General features: G+C 46.9%; 1 protein-coding gene across 2 annotated transcripts in view; it reads left to right on the forward strand.

Annotated features, from left to right (window-relative positions):
• LOC110523018 (PH domain leucine-rich repeat-containing protein phosphatase 1) overlaps positions 1-25,768 on the forward strand; it is a 57,088-nt gene that overhangs the window by 26,806 nt on the left and 4,514 nt on the right. The window contains exons 5-15 of one of the 2 annotated variants that reach the window (XM_090236145.1): positions 3,636-3,782; positions 4,248-4,475; positions 6,356-6,558; positions 7,863-7,923; positions 17,220-17,315; positions 18,163-18,318; positions 23,231-23,431; positions 23,777-24,023; positions 24,642-24,772; positions 25,250-25,366; positions 25,570-25,764. In XM_090236145.1, coding sequence (XP_090092271.1) covers positions 3,636-3,782; positions 4,248-4,475; positions 6,356-6,558; positions 7,863-7,923; positions 17,220-17,315; positions 18,163-18,318; positions 23,231-23,431; positions 23,777-24,023; positions 24,642-24,772; positions 25,250-25,366; positions 25,570-25,764 — 1,782 coding nt within the window. The remainder of the gene's footprint in view (positions 1-3,635; positions 3,783-4,247; positions 4,476-6,355; positions 6,559-7,862; positions 7,924-17,219; positions 17,316-18,162; positions 18,319-23,230; positions 23,432-23,776; positions 24,024-24,641; positions 24,773-25,249; positions 25,367-25,569; positions 25,765-25,768) is intronic. The other variant, XM_036978556.2, reaches the window with a different exon arrangement.

A 25,768-nucleotide genomic window follows, 5' to 3' on the forward strand; every position in this document is an offset into this window, starting at 1 on the left:
ACAGTTAGTGTTTCAGTGTGAGCTGCTCTGCTTTGGGAGACATCAGACAGTGGGAATGGATGGGGAGATGGGACAGGACCGGACTGGTGCAGAACAACATGAATAATCTTCCCACTGCTCACACTGCTCACACTGCTCAACTTTCAGCATTAAACAATGGTTAGGAAAACAGACCCTTGCCTTGCCGGTGAAGAGAAACACTATATCCATCCTCCTCTCACACACTCTCTGCATACAGGACATCATCCATCCTCCTCTCACACACTCTCTGCATACAGGACATCATCCATCCTCCTCTCACACACTCTCTGCATACAGGACATCATCCATCCTCCTCTCACACACTCTCTGCATACAGGACATCATCCATCCTCCTCTCACACACTCTGCATACAGGACATCATCCATCCTCCTCTCCCTCTCTCTGCATACAGGACATCATCCATCCTCCTCTCCCTCTCTCTGCATACAGGACATCATCCATCCTCCTCTCACACACTCTCTGCATACAGGACATCATCCATCCTCCTCTTACACACTCTCTGCATACAGGACATCATCCATCCTCCTCTCCCTCTCTCTGCATACAGTACAGGACATCATCCATCCTCCTCTCCCTCTCTTTGCATACAGGACATCATCCATCCTCCTCTCCCTCTTTCGGCATACAGGACATCATCCATCCTCCTCTCACACACTCTCTGCATACAGGACATCATCCATCCTCCTCTCCCTCTCTCTGCATACAGGACATCATCCATCCTCCTCTCCCTCTCTTTGCATACAGGACATCATCCATCCTCCTCTCCCTCTTTCGGCATACAGGACATCATCCATCCTCCTCTCCCTCTCTCTGCATACAGGACATCATCCATCCTCCTCTCACACACTCTCTGCATACAGGACATCATCCATCCTCCTCTCCCACACTCTCGGCATACAGGACATCATCCATCCTCCTCTCCCTCTCTCGGCATACAGGACATCATCCATCCTCCTCTCCCTCTCTCTGCGTACAGGACATCATCCATCCTCCTCTCCCTCTCTCTGCATACAGTACAGGACATCATCCATCCTCCTCTCTCTCTCTCTGCATACAGTACAGGACATCATCCATCCTCCTCTCTCTCTGCATACAGTACAGGACATCATCCATCCTCTCTCTCTCTCTGCATACAGGACATCATCCGTCCTCCTCTTTCTGCATCAGTACAGGACGTTCTCGCTCTCTCTCTCTCTCTCTCTCTCTCCAGTACAGGATGTCATCCATCCCCCTCTTCCTCATTCTCGCCGTGGTTCAGTGACTCTGGTTGTACTTCCGATGGAATGGCTTTGTGCTCCCATTGTTCTTCCATAAACACAGCTTTACCAAGGGAAGAGGAGGGGAGGCAGACAGGGCTTCAGGAATGTGTTTTTCCCGCGACACTGCGTTGGGAGCGCGGCTGGCTGTGGCTTTTCCTTGAAAAAGACGTGGATCCGGCACCGCCTTTCACGCTGTCCCCACAGTGAACCGGGTTAGGCTAGTTAGGCCTGGGAAGACCAGGTGAGCCGAGTGTCAGATTCGACAAAGATTCTCACACACGTGCCCACCAAATTTTCACATACACCGCAGCTTGTGGTAGCTACACCTTCGAAAACAACGTTTTTATGTGCGCAATCACAACAATATACGTGTGCTGCTCACATATAGTAACTGACGAAATAAAGGAAACACCAGCATTAAGTGTCTCTCCAGTTTTTTTTAAATCGCTTTGGCAAATTTTTCAGATGTGGTATATTTCCAAAACTCTTAGTTTCAAAACTGATAACACTTGTAATGCCCCCTGTCTTATGTTCAGAACCTTTGATTGTGTAGTCATTGGAGTTGAACACATCTTTCATCCCTGAGTCAATCATGCAAGTTTTCAGTGAAATAACATGAGAACATTTAGTCACCAATACATCAGATGATGAGTCATCAGACTCATCATTTAGTCATTTTAACTAACATTTAATCTAATAACAAAAAACACAAGATGTATTTTTGAGGTGCTGAATAGAAAGAATAGTAGATGGTAAATATCACTTCCATACAGTATTTGGATGCACAATTAGTTTTTTGCAAACCATATTTTTTGTATCCAATGGCAAGTTGTGAACATGTAGAGAACTATATGTTAGTGTTACAGTTTCATGTTCATTATTTACATGTGTAGATCAAATCATGAAAAATAGGGGTATTGTGATGCAGTAGGCTGCAGTAAAAACACATTGCTGTAGCATAGTGTACGTATGCCATGCTAATTCTGCTCCATGCAACATTGTTCAAGATCACATTTTTTACGTGACTTTTCCACTGATACAGTATGACCTGTCTCTCTACTTCATCAGCTTACAGTGTATCAGTTCAATTCAGATAATGAGTGGAAAATGCATTGGGAAAGTATTCAGACCCCTTCCCCTTTTCCACGTTTTGTTATGTTACAGCTTTATTCCAAAATTGATTACATACATTTTCTTCCCTCATCAGTCTACACAAAATCAAATCAAATTTTATTTGTCACATACACATGGTTAGCAGATGTTAATGCGAGTGTAGCGACACAATACCCCATAATGACAAAGCGAAAACAGGTTTTTAGAAATATTTGCACATTTATTACAAATTAACTGAAATGCCTTATTTACATCAGTATTCAGACCCTTTGCTGTGAAACTAGAAATTGAGCTCAGGTGCATTCTGTTTCTGCTGATCATCATTGAGATGTTTCTACAACTTGATTGGAGTCTACCTGTGGTAAATTCAATTGATTGGACATGATTTGGAAAGGCACGTACTTGTCTATACAAGGTCCCACAGTGCATGTCAGAGCAAAACTCAAACCATGAGGTCGAAGGAATTGTCTGTAGAGCTCAGAGACAGGATTGTGTCGAGGCACAGATCTGGGGAAGGTTACCAAAAAATTGTGCAGCATTGAAAGTTCCCAAGAACACAGTGGCCTCCATTCTTAAATGGAAGAAGTTTGGAACCACCAGAGCTGGCCTCACGGCCAAACTGCGCAATTAGGGTAGAAGGGCCTTGGTCAGGAAGGTGACCATGAACCAGATGGTCACTCTGACAGAGCTCCAGAGTTCCTCTGTGGAGATGGGAGAACCTTCCCGAAGGACAACCATCTTTGCAGCACTCCACCAATCAGGCCTTTATGATAGAGTGGCCAGACGGAAGCCACTCATGACAGCCCACTTAATTGCTTAATTAACTCAGGAACCACACCTGTGTGGAAGCAATTGCTTTCAATATAAGTTGTATGCTCACGTGTTTCCATTATTAGGCACATGACTTTCCAGTTAGGCACATGACTTCCTCCTTATTAGTTTCCCCTGGGTGGCAGTTGTCACATTGTTTTTGGTCTACTACTTCTGACCATGGCCCATAGAGCTGTGGTCAAAAGTATTGCACTATGTAGAGAATAGGGTGCCATTTGGAACGCAGTTCTCCCTTTCTGCAGTGTTGTTGTTCTGAATGGGCTCATTAGGTAACCAGTTCTTCTGACTCTTTAGTTTCTGTGATTGTTATTGTTTGTTTTTCTCTGAAAATTCCTGTCCAATTGACCCCCTCGTTCTCTCCCTCATTCATCCCCCCCCCCCCCATCTAGATTCTGCAGGTTGAGGAGCCTCAATCTCTCTAACAACGCTCTGTCTGACTTCCCTCTGGCCGTGTGTGACATCACCTCCCTGACAGAGCTCAACCTCCAAGGCAACCTTCTGACCTCTCTGCCCTCAGCACTGGGGACCATGCACAAGTGAGTGGGGTCACAGGGTTAAAGGTCAGGGGGCAGTAGACAGAAAGAGGGAGAGAGCCTGTGACTGAGACAGTAATTGAACCACCATTGGTCAGTTATTTGTTGTATAACCCCCACCCAAAAAACATTTAGTTAATCGCTCAGCATTAGTGTTGGGTTTTGTGCTGTTGCCCAGTCTGTCCACTACAGAATAACCAGGCTGCGAATGTTTGGTGGGAAAATCTGTTTTCAGACATCAGGCTGCAGTAATAGGATCTGAAAGATTTGGCCTTTTTTAAAGTTGAAATTCTTAACCTCTCGATTAGCAATTTTTCATAAGTCCCTCGTGGAAAGAACCACGAGATTTACATGTCACATAAAATCAGGCACGATAACAGAAAGCTCGTGAAGATTACAGCCACACACATAATCCCCTCTCCCACTGAGCTCCATACTAACCACCTCTCGCCATCTCCTCCTCCCCAGCCTGCAGACCCTGCTTCTGGACGGTAACTCTCTGAACTCCCTGCCTGCTGAGCTGGGCTCTCTGGAGGCCCTGACCTACCTGGGCCTGTCCTTCAACCTGTTCAGCAGCGTACCTCCAGCCCTGGAGAGGCTCAGGGGGGTGGAGAGGCTCTGTCTGGCTGGGAATCAGCTCTCCTCCCTGGACATGGTCGGCCTGCAGTGGCTCCCCCACCGACACATAGATCTCAGGTATATTACTTTGTAAATAAGTGTTTTAATTAGTTCTTTCAAGTGTTTTTCTCTGGGATCAAATGCAGTCTTGTTTTATCTATGTATTTTTTTTTTTACCCCAAATAACATTTCAATGAATTGAATTAAATTCAATACTAGTACTGCTCGGCTAGTGGAACCTTGCCTAGCTCCCTTCATAGATATGTAATAAGCAGTGGCGATTTTTAGCGTGTAAATCTAGTTTGGGCCAACTTTTTTTAGATGTATGCCAGCAAAGCCCCAACACTAAACAATACATTCATTGCTCTATAACGGTGACTCCAAACTGTATTGGTGACAAATGCTTCCCCCTACATAAAACTGTCCCAACAACAGAGCTTTCTCTTCAGCACCATGGAATTAACCCTTACGACCGCTTCACCTGGATATCAGTGGAGCCTTGTCTGGCAGCAAAACAGTTAATTTACTGACTTGCTAAACAAATGTGGATTCTACTGACAATTGAGATACAAACTATATGGCTTAGCCTCTTAAGTATCAAATCTAACTGCCTGTAGCTCAGGACCTGAAGTAAGGATAGACATATTATTGATACCATTTGAAAGGAAACACTTAGAAGTTTGTGGAAATGTGAAATGAATGTTGGAGAATATAACACATTAGATCTGGTAAAAGATACCATTCTTTGAAATGCAAGAGAAATGCCATTGTCACGAACCGCCTCGAAGTTTGTGACAAAAAGGGAGACAATGTGGAGATAGGGAATAACAAAATATATTTATTAACTAAAGTAAACTAAATACAATTAACAATGGTGTGTGTGTATTCAGTAATGGTTGTGAGTGGTTGCGTGTATAAATGTGATAATGAGGGGTGTTGAAAGGTGCCAACGCAAATAAACAAAACAGCCACAAAAAATGCCACAACCAAAATCTCAGTGTCTGCATGGAGAGAGTCTCCTCTATGAATAGGGAAGTGGTGCATTTATCTTGGGACAACAGCGTTGTATGGTCAGTCATGTTTGTATGCGTCTTTATTAACTAAGTACATTTTCATTTACATTGTTTGCAAACTGATATGCGACATGTATTAAATGCCAAAATAACATGCAAAACAGGCACACAAAATATATGCCTGTTTTGTATGTTATTTTGGCATTAATACGTGTTGCATATCAGTTTGCAAACAAAAATATACTGAGTTAATAAAGCTCTGCCCCACCTGCCCTGAATGGCTGGTCGCCGCTGGTAATAAGAATACTGTAGCTACAGTGAGTATACAAAAAAATTAGGAACACCTGCTCTTTCTGTGACAGACTGACCAGGTGAATCCAGGTGAAATCTATGATCCTTTATTGATTTCACTTGTTAAATCCACTTCAATCAGTGTAGATGAAGGGGAGGAGACTGGTTGAAGAATCATTTTTAAGCCTTGAGACAGTTGAGACATGGATTGTGTATGTGTGCCATTCAGAGAGTGAATGGGAAAGATAAAATATTTCCGTGCCTTTGAACGGGGTATGGTATTGGCTGCCATGCGCACCAGTTTGAGTGTGTCAAGAACTGCAGCACTGCTGGGTTTTTCACGTTCAACAGTTTCCCATGTGATTCAAGAATGGTCCACCACCCAAAGGACATCCAGCCAACGTGACACTACTGTGTAAAGCATTGGAGTCAACATGGGCCAGCATCCTTGTGGAACACTTTCGACACCTTATAGAGTCCATGCCCCGACGAATTGAGGCTGTTCTCGGGGCAGAAGGGAGTGCAACTCAATATCAACTCAGATATACATGTAAACATTGGGGGGAAATGTCTGTTTTGAAAAAACAATCCCATTAAATGATCCCTCTCCATTCTCTAACCCCCTTTCTCTCTCTTCCTCACTCTGTGTTGTAGGTTGAACAGGCTCCAGAGGGTGGTGGTTGGGGAGGCTGGCCTGCTGAGCCACGTGGCCCAGTTAGATGTGCGGGACGCTGGGTTGGAGGAGCTTGACGTCAGGACCCTATCCAGGCTGGAGCTCCTACGCTGTGACAGAAACACACTCACACTCCTTCGAGTCAGCGGCCTAGCACTCAAGGGTCTGCACACAGCACAAAACGGTACACATACACTCACAAACATGGACACTTGTTATAGTAATTGTCCACATTGCAGAGAATGTAGAGACACATACGCACATACAGGTTACTGACAAAATAAACTCAACACCAATATAGTGTCTTGATAGGGTGTTGGGCACCACGAGCCAGAACGGCTTCAATGGGCCTTGGCATATATTCTGCAAGTGTCTGGAACTCTATTTGAGGGTTACGACACCATTCTTCCATGAGAAATTCCATAATTTGGTGTTTTATATAGCCCTTCTTACATCAGCTGATATCTCAAAGTGCTGTACAGAACCCAGCCTAAAACCCCAAACAGCAAGCAATGCAGGTGTAGAAGCACGGTGGCTAGGAAAAACTCCCTAGAAAGGCCAAAACCTAGGAAGAAACCTAGAGAGGAACCAGGCTGTGAGGGGTGGCCAGTACTCTTCTGGGTGTGCCGGGTGGAGATTATAACAGAACATGGCCAAGATGTTCAAATGTTCATAAATGACCAGCATGGTCAAATAATAATAATCACAGTAGTTGTCGAGGGTGCAACAAGTCAGCACCTCAGGAGTAAATGTCAGTTGGCTTTTCATAGCCCGATCATTAAGAGTATCTCTACCGCTCCTGCTGTCTCTAGAGAGTTGAAGACAACAGGTCTGGGACAGGTAGCACGTCCGGTGAACAGGACAGGGTTCCATAGCCGCAGGCAGAACAGTTGAAACTGGAGCAGCAGCACGGCCAGGTGGACTGGGGACAGCAAGTAGTCATCGTGTCAGATAGTCCTGAGGCATGGTCCTAGGGCTCAGGTCCTCCGAGAGAGAGAAAGAAAGAGAGAATTAGAGAGAGCACACTTAAATTCACACAGGACACCCGATAAGACAGGAGAAATACTCTAGATATAACAGACTGACCCTAGCCCCTAGACACAAACTACTGCAGCATAAATACTGGAGGCTGAGACAGGAGGGGTCAGGAGACACTGTGGCCCCATCCTATGATACCCCCGGACAGGGCCAAACACTGGTGACTGACACACACCCACACCCTTTAAACCCCCTATGCTCTTTTGAGACCCCTCTTTTAAAATCACTGAGATCTCTTCTAGCCATGGTAACCAAAATAATGAGCTACTGGGCATTTTAATACATGACTCTAAGCATGATGGGATCTTAATTGCTTAATTAACTCAGGAACCACACCGGTGTGGAAGTACCTGCTTTCAATGTACTTTGTATCCCTCATTTATTCGTATTTCCTTTTATTTTGGCAGTTCCCTGTATATACTGTATTGACGGTGTGTTGTTTTTTTCTAGAGCTGAGAGCGCTGGAGGTGTTTCCTGTTCCAGAGAGCCTCACTGTTGTGGACGTGTCCAGGTAAGAGCCACACAGTTCACAATCGATGGATGGATTCTTGAATGGGTAGATAATAAACAAGTGATTTTGATTGTTTTAACTGACCTATTGGTTGATGGACAGAGAGAAGACTTATAGTGACTGATTGCTGTCTGTGTTGTAGGAACCGTCTGGACTATGTGCCTGTCTGGGTGTGTTGTGTTTAGGGCTGGGAATAGCCAGGGACCTCACAATACAAATACTTAGGTGCTGATATGACATGTATTGTCATCATTCTATATTTATTGCAATTTGATGTTCCAAACATATTGCTCACTATACACTGAGTGTACAAAACATTAAGAACACCTGCTCTTTCCTTGACAGGCTGACCAGGTGAATCCAGGTGAAAGCTATGATCCCTTATTGATGTCAGTTGTTAAATCCACTGCAATCTGTGTCGATGAAGGGGTGTGTTTGTCAAGAACTGCAACGCTCCTGGGTATTTCACGCTCAACAACTTCCTGTGTGTATCAAGAATGGTCCACCACCCAAAGGACATCAAGCCAACTTGACACACCTGTGGGAAGCATTGGAGTCAACGTGGGCCAGCATCCCTGTGGAACGCTTTCAACACCTTGTAGAGTCCATGCCCCGACAAATTGATGCTGTTCTAAGGCCAAAAGGGGGGTGCAACACATTATCCGGAAGGTGTTCTTAATGTTTTGTACACTCAGTATATGTCTTCTGCAGAGAGATAAGAGAGCATGATCAGTCAGGAAAATAAAAGTGCTGAAAAAATGTTGGCTCACTTTGAAAAGATGGAGAACAAGCTATAAGATGAAAGATACCTAAGTTTTGGCGCAGGTACAGCCAACTAGCGCTAGCTAACGCTATCCACAGTAGCACTCTCTAACTTTAAAAAAAAAACGTCTTTACACGTCGATACTTGTAACTATAGATCTTCCTTTTTTTTTTTTTTACTATTGTGTTGTAGGACCCATCTGGACTGTCTGCCTGACAGGCTATGTTGTGTTATAGGACCCATCTAAACTGTCTGCCTGACTGGCTATGTTGTGTTATAGGACCCATCTGGACTGTCTGCCTGACTGGCTATGTTGTGTTATAGGAACCATCTGGACTGTCTGCCTGACTGGCTATGTTGTGTTATAGGACCCATCTGAACTGTCTGCCTGACTGGCTATGTTGTGTTATAGGACCCATCTAAACTGTCTGCCTGACTGGCTATGTTGTGTTATAGGACCCATCTGGACTGTCTGCCTGACTGGCTATGTTGTGTTATAGGACCCATCTGAACTGTCTGCCTGACTGGCTATGTTGTGTTATAGGACCCATCTGAACTGTCTGCCTGACTGGCTATGTTGTGTTATAGGACCCATCTGAACTGTCTGCCTGACTGGCTATGTTGTGTTATAGGACCCATCTGGACTGTCTGCCTGACTGGCTATGTTGTGTTATAGGACCCATCTGGACTGTCTGCCTGACTGGCTATGTTGTGTTATAGGACCCATCTGAACTGTCTGCCTGACTGGCTATGTTGTGTTATAGGACCCATCTGGACTGTCTGCCTGACTGGCTATGTTGTGTTATAGGACCCATCTGGACTGTCTGCCTGACTGGCTATGTTGTGTTATAGGACCCATCTGGACTGTCTGCCAGACTGGCTATGTTGTGTTATAAGACCCATCTGAACTGTCTGCCTGACTGGCTATGTTGTGTTATAGGACCCATCTGAACTGTCTGCCTGACTTGCTATGTTGTGTTATAGGACCCATCTGAACTGTCTGCCTGACTGGCTATGTTGTGTTGTAGGAACTGTCTGCCTGACTGGCTATGTTGTGTTGTAGGAACTGTCTGCCTGACTGGCTATGTTGTGTTATAGGACCCATCTGGACTGTCTGCCTGACTGGCTATGTTGTGTTGTAGGAACTGTCTGCCTGACTGGCTATGTTGTGTTGTAGGAACCATCTGGACTGTCTGCCTGACTGGCTATGTTGTGTTGTAGGAACCATCTGGACTGTCTGCCTGACTGGCTATGTTGTGTTGTTGGAACTGTCTGCCAGACAGGCTATGTTGTGTTGTAGGAACCATCTGGACTGTCTGCCAGACTGGCTATGTTGTGTTGTAGGAACCATCTGGACTGTCTGCCAGACTGGCTATGTTGTGTTGTAGGACCCATCTGGGCTGTTTGCCTGACTGGCTATGTTGTGTTGTTGGAACTGTCTGGACTGTCTGCCTGACTGGCTATGTTGTGTTATAGGACCCATCTGGACTGTCTGCCTGACAGGCTATGTTTTGTTATAGGACCCATCTGGACTGTCTGCCTGACTGGCTATGTTGTGTTATAGGACCCATCTGAACTGTCTGCCTGACTGGCTATGTTGTGTTGTAGGAACTGTCTGCCTGACTGGCTATGTTGTGTTGTAGGAACTGTCTGCCTGACTGGCTATGTTGTGTTATAGGACCCATCTGGACTGTCTGCCTGACTGGCTATGTTGTGTTATAGGACCCATCTGAACTGTCTGCCTGACTGGCTATGTTGTGTTATAGGACCCATCTGGACTGTCTGCCTGACTGGCTATGTTGTGTTATAGGACCCATCTGAACTGTCTGCCTGTCTGGCTATGTTGTGTTATAGGACCCATCTGAACTGTCTGCCTGACTGGCTATGTTGTGTTATAGGACCCATCTGAACTGTCTGCCTGACTTGCTATGTTGTGTTATAGGACCCATCTGGACTGTCTGCCTGACTGGCTATGTTGCGTTATAGGACCCATCTGGACTGTCTGCCTGACTGGCTATGTTGTGTTATAGGACCCATCTGGACTGTCTGCCTGACTGGCTATGTTGTGTTATAGGACCCATCTGAACTGTCTGCCTGACTGGCTATGTTGTGTTGTAGGACCCATCTGAACTGTCTGCCTGACTGGCTATGTTGTGTTATAGGACCCATCTGGACTGTCTGCCTGACTGGCTATGTTGTGTTATAGGACCCATCTGAACTGTCTGCCTGACTGGCTATGTTGTGTTATAGGACCCATCTGAACTGTCTGCCTGACTGGCTGTGTTGTAGGAACCATCTGGACTGTCTGCCTGACTGGCTATGTTGTGTTATAGGACCCATCTGGACTGTCTGCCTGACTGGCTATTTTGTGTTATAGGACCCATCTGAACTGTCTGCCTGACTGGCTATGTTGTGTTATAGGACCCATCTGGACTGTCTGCCTGACTGGCTATGTTGTGTTATAGGACCCATCTGAACTGTCTGCCTGACTGGCTATGTTGTGTTATAGGACCCATCTGGACTGTCTGCCTGACTGGCTATGTTGTGTTATAGGACCCATCTGAACTGTCTGCCTGACTGGCTATGTTGTGTTATAGGACCCATCTGAACTGTCTGCCTGACTGGCTATGTTGTGTTATAGGACCCATCTGGACTGTCTGCCTGACTGGCTATGTTGTGTTATAGGACCCATCTGAACTGTCTGCCTGACTGGCTATGTTGTGTTATAGGACCCATCTGGACTGTCTGCCTGACTGGCTATGTTGTGTTATAGGACCCATCTGAACTGTCTGCCTGACTGGCTATGTTGTGTTATAGGACCCATCTGGACTGTCTGCCTGACTGGCTATGTTGTGTTATAGGACCCATCTGGACTGTCTGCCTGACTGGCTATGTTGTGTTATAGGACCCATCTGGACTGTCTGCCTGACTGGCTATGTTGTGTTATAGGACCCATCTGTACTGTCTGCCTGACTGGCTATGTTGTGTTATAGGACCCATCTGAACTGTCTGCCTGACTGGCTATGTTGTGTTGTAGGAACTGTCTGCCTGACTGGCTATGTTGTGTTGTAGGAACTGTCTGCCTGACTGGCTATGTTGCGTTATAGGACCCATCTGAACTGTCTGCCTGACTGGCTATGTTGTGTTGTAGGAACTGTCTGCCTGACTGGCTATGTTGTGTTGTAGGAACTGTCTGCCTGACTGGCTATGTTGCGTTATAGGACCCATCTGAACTGTCTGCCTGACTGGCTATGTTGTGTTGTAGGAACTGTCTGCCTGACTGGCTATGTTGTGTTGTAGGAACTGTCTGCCTGACTGGCTATGTTGTGTTATAGGACCCATCTGGACTGTCTGCCTGACTGGCTATGTTGTGTTATAGGACCCATCTGAACTGTCTGCCTGTCTGGCTATGTTGTGTTATAGGACCCATCTGAACTGTCTGCCTGACTGGCTATGTTGTGTTATAGGACCCATCTGAACTGTCTGCCTGACTTGCTATGTTGTGTTATAGGACCCATCTGGACTGTCTGCCTGACTGGCTATGTTGCGTTATAGGACCCATCTGGACTGTCTGCCTGACTGGCTATGTTGTGTTATAGGACCCATCTGGACTGTCTGCCTGACTGGCTATGTTGTGTTATAGGACCCATCTGTACTGTCTGCCTGACTGGCTATGTTGTGTTATAGGACCCATCTGAACTGTCTGCCTGACTGGCTATGTTGTGTTGTAGGAACTGTCTGCCTGACTGGCTATGTTGTGTTGTAGGAACTGTCTGCCTGACTGGCTATGTTGTGTTATAGGACCCATCTGAACTGTCTGCCTGACTGGCTATGTTGTGTTGTAGGACCCATCTGAACTGTCTGCCTGACTGGCTATGTTGTGTTATAGGACCCATCTGGACTGTCTGCCTGACTGGCTATGTTGTGTTATAGGACCCATCTGAACTGTCTGCCTGACTGGCTATGTTGTGTTATAGGACCCATCTGAACTGTCTGCCTGACTGGCTATGTTGTGTTGTAGGAACCATCTGGACTGTCTGCCTGACTGGCTATGTTGTGTTATAGGACCCATCTGGACTGTCTGCCTGACTGGCTATGTTGTGTTATAGGACCCATCTGAACTGTCTGCCTGACTGGCTATGTTGTGTTATAGGACCCATCTGGACTGTCTGCCTGACTGGCTATGTTGTGTTATAGGACCCATCTGAACTGTCTGCCTGACTGGCTATGTTGTGTTATAGGACCCATCTGGACTGTCTGCCTGACTGGCTATGTTGTGTTATAGGACCCATCTGAACTGTCTGCCTGACTGGCTATGTTGTGTTATAGGACCCATCTGGACTGTCTGCCTGACTGGCTATGTTGTGTTATAGGACCCATCTTAACTGTCTGCCTGACTGGCTATGTTGTGTTATAGGACCCATCTGGACTGTCTGCCTGACTGGCTATGTTGTGTTATAGGACCCATCTGGACTGTCTGCCTGACTGGCTATGTTGTGTTATAGGACCCATCTGGACTGTCTGCCTGACTGGCTATGTTGTGTTATAGGTCCCATCTGAACTGTCTGCCTGACTGGTTATGTTGTGTTATAGGACCCATCTGGACTGTCTGCCTGACTGGCTATGTTGTGTTATAGGACCCATCTGGACTGTCTGCCTGACTGGCTATGTTGTGTTATAGGACCCATCTGGACTGTCTGCCAGACTGGCTATGTTGTGTTATAGGACCCATCTGAACTGTCTGCCTGACTGGCTATGTTGTGTTATAGGACCCATCTGAACTGTCTACCTGACTTGCTATGTTGTGTTATAGGACCCATCTGGACTGTCTGCCTGACTGGCTATGTTGCGTTATAGGACCCATCTGAACTGTCTGCCTGACTGGCTATGTTGTGTTGTAGGAACTGTCTGCCTGACTGGCTATGTTGTGTTGTAGGAACTGTCTGCCTGACTGGCTATGTTGTGTTATAGGACCCATCTGGACTGTCTGCCTGACTGGCTATGTTGTGTTATAGGACCCATCTGAACTGTCTGCCTGACTGGCTATGTTGTGTTATAGGACCCATCTGGACTGTCTGCCTGACTGGCTATGTTGTGTTATAGTGCCCATCTGAACTGTCTGCCTGACTGGCTATGTTGTGTTATAGGACCCATCTGAACTGTCTGCCTGACTGGCTATGTTGTGTTATAGGACCCATCTGGACTGTCTGCCTGACTGGCTATGTTGTGTTATAGGACCAATCTGAACTGTCTGCCTGACTGGCTATGTTGTGTTATAGGACCCATCTGGACTGTCTGCCTGACTGGCTATGTTGTGTTATAGGACCCATCTGAACTGTCTGCCTGACTGGTTATGTTGTGTTATAGGACCCATCTGGACTGTCTGCCTGACTGGCTATGTTGTGTTATAGGACCCATCTGGACTGTCTGCCTGACTGGCTATGTTTTGTTATAGGACCCATCTGGACTGTCTGCCTGACTGGCTATGTTGTGTTATAGGACCCATCTGGACTGTCTGCCTGACTGGCTATGTTGTGTTATAGGACCCATCTAGACTGTCTGCCTGACTGGGTATGTTGTGTTGTAGGACCCATCTAGACTGTCTGCCTGACTGGCTATGTTGTGTTGTAGGAACTGTCTGCCTGACTGGCTATGTTGTGTTGTAGGAACCATCTGGACTGTCTGCCTGACTGGCTATGTTGTGTTGTAGGAACCATCTGGACTGTCTGCCTGACTGGCTATGTTGTTTTGTTGGAACTGTCTGCCAGACAGGCTATGTTGTGTTGTAGGAACCATCTGGACTGTCTGCCAGACTGGCTATGTTGTGTTGTAGGACCCATCTGGGCTGTCTGCCTGACTGGCTATGTTGTGTTATAGGACCCATCTGGACTGTCTGCCTGACTGGCTATGTTGTGTTGTTGGAACTGTCTGCCAGACAGGCTATGTTGTGTTGTAGGAACCATCTGGACTGTCTGCCAGACTGGCTATGTTGTGTTGTAGGACCCATCTGGGCTGTCTGCCTGACTGGCTATGTTGTGTTATAGGACCCATTTGGACTGTCTGCCTGACTGGCTATGTTGTGTTGTTGGAACTGTCTGGACTGTCTGCCTGACTGGCTATGTTGTGTTATAGGACCCATCTGGACTGTCTGCCTGACTGGCTATGTTGTGTTATAGGACCCATCTGGACTGTCTGCCTGACTGGCTATGTTCTGTTATAGGACCCATCTGGACTGTCTGCCTGACTGGCTATGTTGTGTTGTTGGAACTGTCTGAACTGCCTGCCTGACTGGCTATGTTGTGTTGTAGGACCCATCTGAACTGTCTGCCTGACTGGCTATGTTGTGTTATAGGACCCATCTGGGCTGTCTGCCTGACTGGCTATGTTGTGTTGTTGGAACTGTCTGCCAGACAGACTATGTTGTGTTGTAGGAACCATCTGGACTGTTTGCCTGACTGGCTATGTTGTGTTGTTGGAACTGTCTGTACTGTCTGCCAGACTGGCTATGTTGTGTTGTAGGACCCATCTGGGCTGTCTGCCTGACTGGCTATGTTGTGTTATAGGACCCATTTGGACTGTCTGCCTGACTGGCTATGTTGTGTTATAGGACCCATTTGGACTGTCTGCCTGACTGGCTATGTTGTGTTGTTGGAACTGTCTGGACTGTCTGCCTGACTGGCTATGTTGTGTTATAGGACCCATCTGGACTGTCTGCCTGACTGGCTATGTTGTGTTGTTGGAACTGTCTGCCAGACAGGCTATGTTGTGTTGTAGGAACCATCTGGACTGTCTGCCTGACTGGCTATGTTGTGTTGTTGGAACTGTCTGGACTGTCTGCCAGACTGGCTATGTTGTGTTGTAGGACCCATCTGGGCTGTCTGCCTGACTGGCTATGTTGTGTTATAGGACCCATTTGGACTGTCTGCCTGACTGGCTATGTTGTGTTATAGGACCCATTTGGACTGTCTGCCTGACTGGCTATGTTGTGTTGTTGGAACTGTCTGGACTGTCTGCCTGACTGGCTATGTTGTGTTATAGGACCCATCTGGACTGTCTGCCTGACTGGCTATGTTGTGTTATAGGACCCATCTGGACTGTCTGCCTGACTGGCTATGTTGTGTTATAGGACCCATCTGGACTGTCTGCCAGACTGGCTATGTTGTGTTGTAGGACCCATCTGGGCTGTCTGCCTGACTGGCTATGTTGTGTTATAGGACCCATTTGGACTGTCTGCCTGACTGGCTATGTTGTGTTGTTGGAACTGTCTGGACTGTCTGCCTGACTGGCTATGTTGTGTTATAGGACCCATCTGGACTGTCTGCCTGACTGGCTATGTTGTGTTATAGGACCCATCTGGACTGTCTGCCTGACTGGCTATGTTGTGTTGTTGGAACTGTCTGGACTGTCTGCCAGACTGGCTATGTTGTGTTGTAGGACCCATCTGGGCTGTCTGCCTGACTGGCTATGTTGTGTTATAGGACCCATTTGGACTGTCTGCCTGACTGGCTATGTTGTGTTATAGGACCCATTTGGACTGTCTGCCTGACTGGCTATGTTGTGTTGTTGGAACTGTCTGGACTGTCTGCCTGACTGGCTATGTTGTGTTATAGGACCCATCTGGACTGTCTGCCTGACTGGCTATGTTGTGTTGTTGGAACTGTCTGCCAGACAGGCTATGTTGTGTTGTAGGAACCATCTGGACTGTCTGCCTGACTGGCTATGTTGTGTTGTTGGAACTGTCTGGACTGTCTGCCAGACTGGCTATGTTGTGTTGTAGGACCCATCTGGGCTGTCTGCCTGACTGGCTATGTTGTGTTATAGGACCCATTTGGACTGTCTGCCTGACTGGCTATGTTGTGTTATAGGACCCATTTGGACTGTCTGCCTGACTGGCTATGTTGTGTTGTTGGAACTGTCTGGACTGTCTGCCTGACTGGCTATGTTGTGTTATAGGACCCATCTGGACTGTCTGCCTGACTGGCTATGTTGTGTTATAGGACCCATCTGGACTGTCTGCCTGACTGGCTATGTTGTGTTATAGGACCCATCTGGACTGTCTGCCTGACTGGCTATGTTGTGTTGTTGGAACTGTCTGAACTGCCTGCCTGACTGGCTATGTTGTGTTGTAGGACCCATCTGAACTGTCTGCCTGACTGGCTATGTTGTGTTATAGGACCCATCTGGGCTGTCTGCCTGACTGGCTATGTTGTGTTGTAGGAACTGTGTGCCTGACTGGCTATGTTGTGTTATAGGACCCATCTGGACTGTGTGCCTGACTGGCTATGTTGTGTTATAGGACCCATCTGGACTGTCTGCCTGACTGGCTATGTTGTGTTATAGGAACTGTGTGCCTGACTGGCTATGTTGTGTTATAGGACCCATCTGGACTGTCTGCCTGACTGGCTATGTTGTGTTGTAGGAACTGTGTGCCTGACTGGCTATGTTGTGTTGTAGGAACCATCTGGACTGTCTGCCTGACTGGCTATGTTGTGTTGTAGGAACTGTGTGCCTGACTGGCTATGTTGTGTTGTAGGAACCATCTGGACTGTGTGCCTGACTGGGTGTGTGAGAGCACCCGACTAGAGGTCCTAGACATCAGCCACAACCACATCAAAGAGCTACCCATACGGTTAGTATCACAGAGATGTACTGTACAGTCACACACACACAGATGTACTGTACACTCTCTCTCGGTCTCTCTCTCTCTCTCTCTCGGTCTCTCTCTCTCTCTCGGTCTCTCTCTCTCTCGGTCTCTCTCTCTCTCGGTCTCTCTCTCTCTCTCTCTCTCGGTCTCTCTCTCGGTCTCTCTCTCTCTCTCTCGGTCTCTCTCTCTCTCTCTCGGTCTCTCTCTCTCGGTCTCTCTCTCTCTCTCTCGGTCTCTCTCTCTCGGTCTCTCTCTCTCTCTCTCGGTCTCTCTCTCTCGGTCTCTCTCTCTCTCTCTCGGTCTCTCTCTCTCGGTCTCTCTCTCGGTCTCTCTCTCTCTCTCGGTCTCGCAAGTGAGGTAGATAATATCTCTCTCGGTCTCTCTCTCTCTCGGTCTCTCTCTCTCTCGGTCTCTCTCTCTCTCGGTCTCTCTCTCTCTCGGTCTCGCTCTCTCTCTCGGTCTCGCTCTCTCTCTCGGTCTCTCTCTCTCTCTCTCGGTCTCTCTCTCTCTCTCTCTCGGTCTCTCTCTCTCTCGGTCTCTCTCTCTCTCGGTCTCTCTCTCTCTCGGTCTCTCTCTCTCGGTCTCTCTCTCTCTCGGTCTCGCTCGCTCTCTCTCGGTTTCTCTCTCTCTGTCTTTGTCTCTCTCAATTCAATTCAAGGGGCTTTATTGGCATGGGAAACATGTGTTAACATTGCCAAAGCAAGTGAGGTAGATAATATCTCTCTCGGTCTCTCTCTCTCTCTCGGTCTGTCTCTCTCTCTCTCTCTCTCTTGGTCGGCCTCTCTCACTCGTCCTCTCCTCTCCTCGACTGTATTGTGTGTGTCTCCTGTAGGTTATTCTGCAGTGCTAGTCTTCGTAAAGTGCTGGTGGGATGTAACAGTCTGCGTAGACTACCTGAGCGGCTGGAGAAATCTCAGCTAGAGGTTCTAGATGTACAACACAACCTGCTAACTGAGCTACCACACAACCTCTTCATTAAGGCCCAAAGGTAGGCTCCACACACTGGGACAGACACACACACACACACACACACACACACACACACACACACACACACACACAGATACTGGGACACACACACACACACACACACAGAGATACTGGGGGACACATATACACACAGATACTGGGACACACATATACACACAGATACTGGGACACACATATACACACAGATACTGGGACACACATATACACACAGATACTGGGACACACATATACACACAGATACTGGGACACACATATACACACAGACAGATACTGGGACACACATATACACACAGACAGATACTGGGACACACATATACACACAGACAGATACTGGGACACACACACACAGACAAATACTGGGACACACACACACACACACACACACACACACAGATACTGGGAAGCACATATATACACACAGATACTGGGACACACATATATACACACAGATACTGGGACACACATACAGTGCCTTGCGAAAGTTATCGGCCCCCTTGAACTTTGCGACCTTTTGCCACATTTCAGGCTTCAAACATAAAGATATAAAACTGTATTTTTTTGTGAAGAATCAACAACAAGTGGGACACAATCATGAAGTGGAACGACATTTATTGGATATTTCAAACTTTTTTAACAAATCAAAAACTGAAAATTGGGCGTGCAAAATTATTCAGCCCCCTTAAGTTAATACTTTGTAGCGCCACCTTTTGCTGCGATTACAGCTGTAAGTCGCTTGGGGTATGTCTCTATCAGTTTTGCACATCGAGAGACTGAATTTTTTTCCCCATTCCTCCTTGCAAAACAGCTCGAGCTCAGTGAGGTTGGATGGAGAGCATTTGTGAACAGCAGTTTTCAGTTCTTTCCACAGATTCTCGATTGGATTCAGGTCTGGACTTTGACTTGGCCATTCTAACACCTGGATATGTTTATTTTTGAACCATTCCATTGTAGATTTTGCTTTATGTTTTGGATCATTGTCTTGTTGGAAGACAAATCTCCGTCCCAGTCTCAGGTCTTTTGCAGACTCCATCAGGTTTTCTTCCAGAATGCTCCTGTATTTGGCTCCATCCATCTTCCCATCAATTTTAATCATCTTCCCTGTCCCTGCTGAAGAAAAGCAGGCCCAAACCATGATGCTGCCACCACCATGTTTGACAGTGGGTATGGTGTGTTCAGGGTGATGAGCTGTGTTGCTTTTACGGCAAACATAACGTTTTGCATTGTTGCTAAAAAGTTCAATTTTGGTTTCATCTGACCAGAGCACCTTCTTCCACATGTTTGGTGTGTCTCCCAGGTGGCTTGTGGCAAACTTTAAACGACACCTTTTATGGATATCTTTAAGAAATGGCTTTCTTCTTGCCACTCTTCCATAAAGGCCAGATTTGTGCAATATACGACTGATTGTTGTCCTATGGACAGAGTCTCCCACCTCAGCTGTAGATCTCTGCAGTTCATCCAGAGTGATCATGGGCCTCTTGGCTGCATCTCTGATCAGTCTTCTCCTTGTATGAGCTGAAAGTTTAGCGGGACGGCCAAGTCTTGGTAGATTTGCAGTGGTCTGATACTCCTTCCATTTCCATATTATCGCTTGCACAGTGCTCCTTGGGATGTTTAAAGCTTGGGAAATCTTTTTGTATCCAAATCCGGCTTTAAACTTCTTCACAACAGTATCTCGGACCTGCCTGGTGTTCCTTGTTCTTCATGATTCTCTCTGCGCTTTTGACGGACCTCTGAGACTATCACAGTGCAGGTGCATTTATACGGAGACTTGATTACACACAGGTGGATTGTACTTATCATCATTAGTCATTTAGGTCAACATTGGATCATTCAGAGATCCTCACTGAACTTCTGGAGAGAGTTTGCTGCACTGAAAGTAAAGGGGCTGAATAATTTTGCATGCCCAATTTTTCAGTTTTTGATTTGTTAAAAAAGTTTGAAATATCCAATAAATGTTGTTCCACTTCATGATTGTGTCCCACTTGTTGTTGATTCTTCACAAAAAAATACAGTTTTATATCTTTATGTTTGAAGCCTGAAATGTGGCAAAAGGTCGCAAAGTTCAAGGGGGCCGAATACTTTCGCAAGGCACTGTATACTGGGACACACACACACACACAGAGAGATACTGGAACACACACACACAGAGAGAGATACTGGAACACACACACACACACACAGAGATACTGGAACACACACACACAGTGAGAGATACTGGAACACACACACACACAGAGAGATACTGGAACACACACACACACAGAGATACTGGAACACACACAGAGCGATACTGGAACTCACACACACACACAGAGATACTGGAACACATACACACAGAGAGATACTGGAACACACACACACAGAGATACTGGAACACACACACACACAGAGAGATACTGGAACACACACACAGAGATACTGGAACACACACAGAGCGATACTGGAACTCACACACACACACAGAGATACTGGAACACATACACACAGAGAGATACTGGAACACACACACACAGAGATACTGGAACACACACACACAGATACTGGAAGACACACACACACACAGAGATACTGGAAGACACACACACACACAGAGATACTGGAACACACACACACACACACACACACAGAGACTGGAACACACACACACACACACACAGATACTGGAACACACACACACACACACACAGAGATACTGGAACACACACACACACACACAGAGATACTGGAACACACACACACACACACAGATACTGGGACACACACACACACACACACACACAGATACAGATACTGGGACACACACACACACACACACACACAGATACTGGGACACACACACACAAACACACAGATACTGGGGCACACACACACAGATAATGGGACACACACACACAGATACTGGGACACACACACACAGATACTGGGACACACACACACACACAGATATACTGGGACACACACACGGAGATACTGGGACACTCACACACAGAGATACTGGGACACAAACACACACACAGAGATACTGGGACACACACACACACACACACAGATACTGGGGCACACACACACACACACAGAGATACTGGGACACACACACACCGATAATGGGACACACACACACAGATAAAGGGACACACAGATACTGGGACACACACAGATACTGGGACACACACACAGATATACTGGGACACACACACACAGAGATACTGGGACACACACACACACACAGAGATACTGGGACACACACACACAGAGATACTGGGACACACACACACAGAGATACTGGGACACACACACACCGATAATGGGACACACACACACAGATAAAGGGACACACAGATACTGGGACACACACACACACACACAGATACTGGGACACACACACAGAGATACTGGGACACACACACACAGAGATACTGGGACACACACACACACACAGAGATACTGGGACACACACACACAGAGATACTGGGACACACACACACAGAGATACTGGGACACACACACACAGAGATATTAGGACACACACACAGAGATACTGGGACACACACACACAGAGATACTGGGACACACACACACACAGATACTGGGACACACACACACACAGATACTGGGACACACACACACCAATACTGGGACACACACACACACAGATACTGGGACACACACCCACACACATACACACATACTGGGACAGACATACACACATTCTCGGACAAACACACATTCACACACAGATACTGGGACAGACACACGCATAGATACTGGGACAGACAGACAGGGTCTAGGGTTTCTGGAATGATGGTGTTGTAAGCAATGACCAGCCTTTCAAAGCACTTCATGGCGTGTGTGCTGCATGGTGGTAGTCATTTACGCAAGTTACCTTGGTGTTCTTGGGCACAGGGACTAAGGTGGTCTGCTTGAAACATGTAGGTATTACAGACTCGGTCAGGGAGAGGTTAAAAAATATCAGTGAAGACACTTGCTAGTTCGTTCGCGTCCTGGTAGTCCGTCTGGCCCTGCAGCCTTAGGAATCGGCTACGGAGAGCATGATCACACAGTCGTCCGGAACATCTGGTGCTCTCATGTATGGTTCAGTGTTGCCTGCCTCAAAGCAAGCATAGAGGACATTTAGCTCATCACTGGGCAGCTCACAGCTTGGTTTCCCTTTGTAATCCATAATAGTTTGCAAGCCCTGCCACATCCGACTAGCACCAGAGCCGGTGTAGTTGGATTCAGTCTTCGTGCTGTATTGACATTTTGCCTGTTTTGCTGATTCGTCAGAGGGCGTAGCGGGATTTCTTATGAATATGTCCCGCTCATTGAAAGTGGCAGCTCTAGCTCAGTGCGGATGTTGCCTGTAATCCATGGATTCCAATGACATCGTTGATGCACTTATTGATGAAACCGGTGACTGATGTGGTATACTCCTCACTGCCATCGTATGAATCCCAGAACATATTCCAGGATGTGCTAGCACAACAGTCCTGTAGTTTAGCATCGGCATCCTGTAGTTTAACTTCCTGCTTGAGTTTTTGCTTGTAAACAGGATTTAGGAGGAAAGAATTATGGTCAGATTTTCCAAATGGAGGGTGAGGGTGTTCTTTGTTACGTGTTTCTGTGTGAGGAGTAAAGTTGGTCTAGAGTTTTATTAATTTTTATAAAAATGTCTCTGGTTGCACATGTGACATGCTGGTAGTCAACTGTATATTATCCATGTCGTCGTTCAGCCACGTCCCAGTGAAACATAACATTAAACATAACGAACAGAACTCATCCAGTTTATTCTCCAGTGATTGCACATTCACCAGTAGGACACACACACACACACAGATACTGGGACACACACACACCTTCCCTGTCTACTTCTTTAGCTACTTACTAATGTTGTTTGTTGGTTTTCCTCACAGCTTGCGCTACCTGAACGCATCAGCCAATAAGCTGGAGTGCCTCCCTCCAGCCAGCCTATTAGAGGAGGGCTTCAGCAGCCTGCAGGAGCTGTATCTGACCAATAACAGTCTGACGGACAAGAGTGTCCCTCTGCTGACTGGTCACGCCCACCTCAGGGTGCTGCACCTGGCCTACAACCAGCTACAGACCTTCCCAGCCAGGTCTCTCTCTCTCTCTCACACACACACACTCTCTCACACACACACACACACACTGGGACAGACGCGTGAGCATGTCGCGCACACACACACACACTCTCTCTTTTACTGTCTTCTTACTTGACGTGCACACACGTTTGAAAACCCTTATTTTTCTCACCCCCTCTCTGTCTCTCTCTGTATCTCTCTGTCTCTCTCTCTTCCTGGGAGGGGGGCTGGTTTTAACTTCACTGCTATGGAGTGACATTTTACTTAATGGCACTTGAGTTTGCTATGCATGTACAGTAGTTAAATGGTGCCAATAAAGGTTTTCTAAACATCTAAATCCCTCTCTCACTGCCACTGCAGTAAGATGGCTCGTTTGGAGCAGCTGGAGGAACTGGACCTCAGTGGGAACAGGCTGAGAGCGGTGCCCACCACCATCCTGAGCTGCAGGCACATGCACACACTCTCTGCCCACTCCAACAACATCACTGTCTTCCCTGAGGTCCTCCAGCTTCAAGACATGAAGGTAGGACAGACACAACACACACTCTCTGCCCACTCCAACAACATGACTGTCTTCCCTGAGGTCCTCCAGCTTCAAAACATGAAGGTAGGACAGACACAACACACACTCTCTGCCCACTCCAACCACATCACTGTCTTCCCTGAGGTCCTCCAATTCAAGACATGAAGGTAGGACAGACACAACACACACTCTCTCCTGATACTCTGACTTCATGGTTGAGGTTGACACGGTCCTGTTTAGCAGTGTCCAGGGTCTGTCACATTAACCAGGGAAAAGTATGGAGGCCAGGGTATATCAGGCCCTTCTCTGGATTTGTCCCATATGACACCCTATTCCCAATATAGTGCCTTTTGACATGTGTCTATGTCCCTCAAACTCAACTCTAGACCTTGAAGCCAGTTACTCTCCTTTTTGCATTGTTCCCCTCCTACCAGGGACTGATTTAGACCTGGGACACCAGGTGGGTGCAATTAATTATCAGTTGGAACAGACAACCAGCAGGTTCCGGACTTTGAATAACCATGGTCTATAGGGTTCTGCCATTTGGGACACAACCTCCTGTAATCTCATAAATATATCCCCTAATCCCCTAATGAGATTGCTGTGAAAACACACACACTATTAATAACCCTGACATCTGATCTTGGCCAGCGTGTCTTTGACCTCTCGGTCTCACTCTCTCTCTCTCTCTCCCTCCTGCAGTGTGTGGATCTGAGCTGTAATGAGTTGTGTGAGGTAGTCCTCCCAGAGTCTCTGCCTGCTAAACTACAGGAGCTAGACCTGACAGGCAACCCTCGCCTCAACCTGGACCACCGGAGCCTCGAACTGCTCAAGTAACAACACACAGAGTCAAATGCACACACCATAATGCATGTACACACCAACCTGGTATCAGAGCATTTTGGATTATTCTGTATGTAAATCAGGGACACTCCATTTAGTATGATATGTTACATTGTGTATGGTATGTATTCATTTGTGGATGTCCACCACCCATTTCGAATGATATGTTACAAATTACGATTCTTATTGTATGTTTCGAATTTGCAAAACGTACAATATATTACTAATTTGCAAAACGTATGATATTGCTTTACTTGGCTTATCGCGCTCTAGCGACTCCTTGTGGAGGGCTAGGCGCCTGCAGGCTGACTTCGGTCGTCAGTTGAAATGTTTCCTCCGACACATTGGTGCGGCTGGTTTCCGGGTTAAGCGGGCGGGTGTTAAGAAGGGTTGCTAGACATTTGTGTTATTTGCCCGATGTATTTTTAAACTCCCTGCTGTATTTCTTCTCTCTCTCCCTCCTGCAGTAACATTAGGTGTTTCCGTGTGGACCCATCTCCCTTCTCTTTGTGTGGCAGTGAGGGGCCCGGGGAGCCTGCAGTCTGGAGCCACGGATACACAGAGGCCTCTGGGGTCAACAACAAGTCAGTACATACTCTGTCTCTGTATCTCTCCCTTTCTCTCTCTCTCGCTCAGAAATTAACAGTAAACATGACACTTTCTATCTCTCTCTCTCCATCCATCACTCCTCCTCAGTTGGTCTATCTCTGGATAGCCTCTCTTTTCGGAATAGCAGCAGTGTGTGTGTCGGTGTATGTGTTATTCCTAACATGTTTGTGTTTCTCAGACTGTGTGTAGCAGCCCTGGCGTTGGACAGTTTCCGTGGAAGCAGGGAGGCTCTGTACGGGGTGTTTGACGGAGACCGGAACGTTGAGGTGCCCTACCTGCTGCAATGCACCATGGGAGATGTGCTGGCCGAGGAACTGCACAAGAGCAAGAACCAAGAGGACTATATGACCAACACCTTCCTCACCATGCAGAGGTAC

The sequence above is a fragment of the Oncorhynchus mykiss genome, chromosome 5 (genome assembly GCF_057628025.1).
Source record: "Oncorhynchus mykiss isolate SJ-2025 chromosome 5, ASM5762802v1, whole genome shotgun sequence".
NCBI classification, from domain to species: Eukaryota; Metazoa; Chordata; class Actinopteri; order Salmoniformes; family Salmonidae; genus Oncorhynchus; species Oncorhynchus mykiss.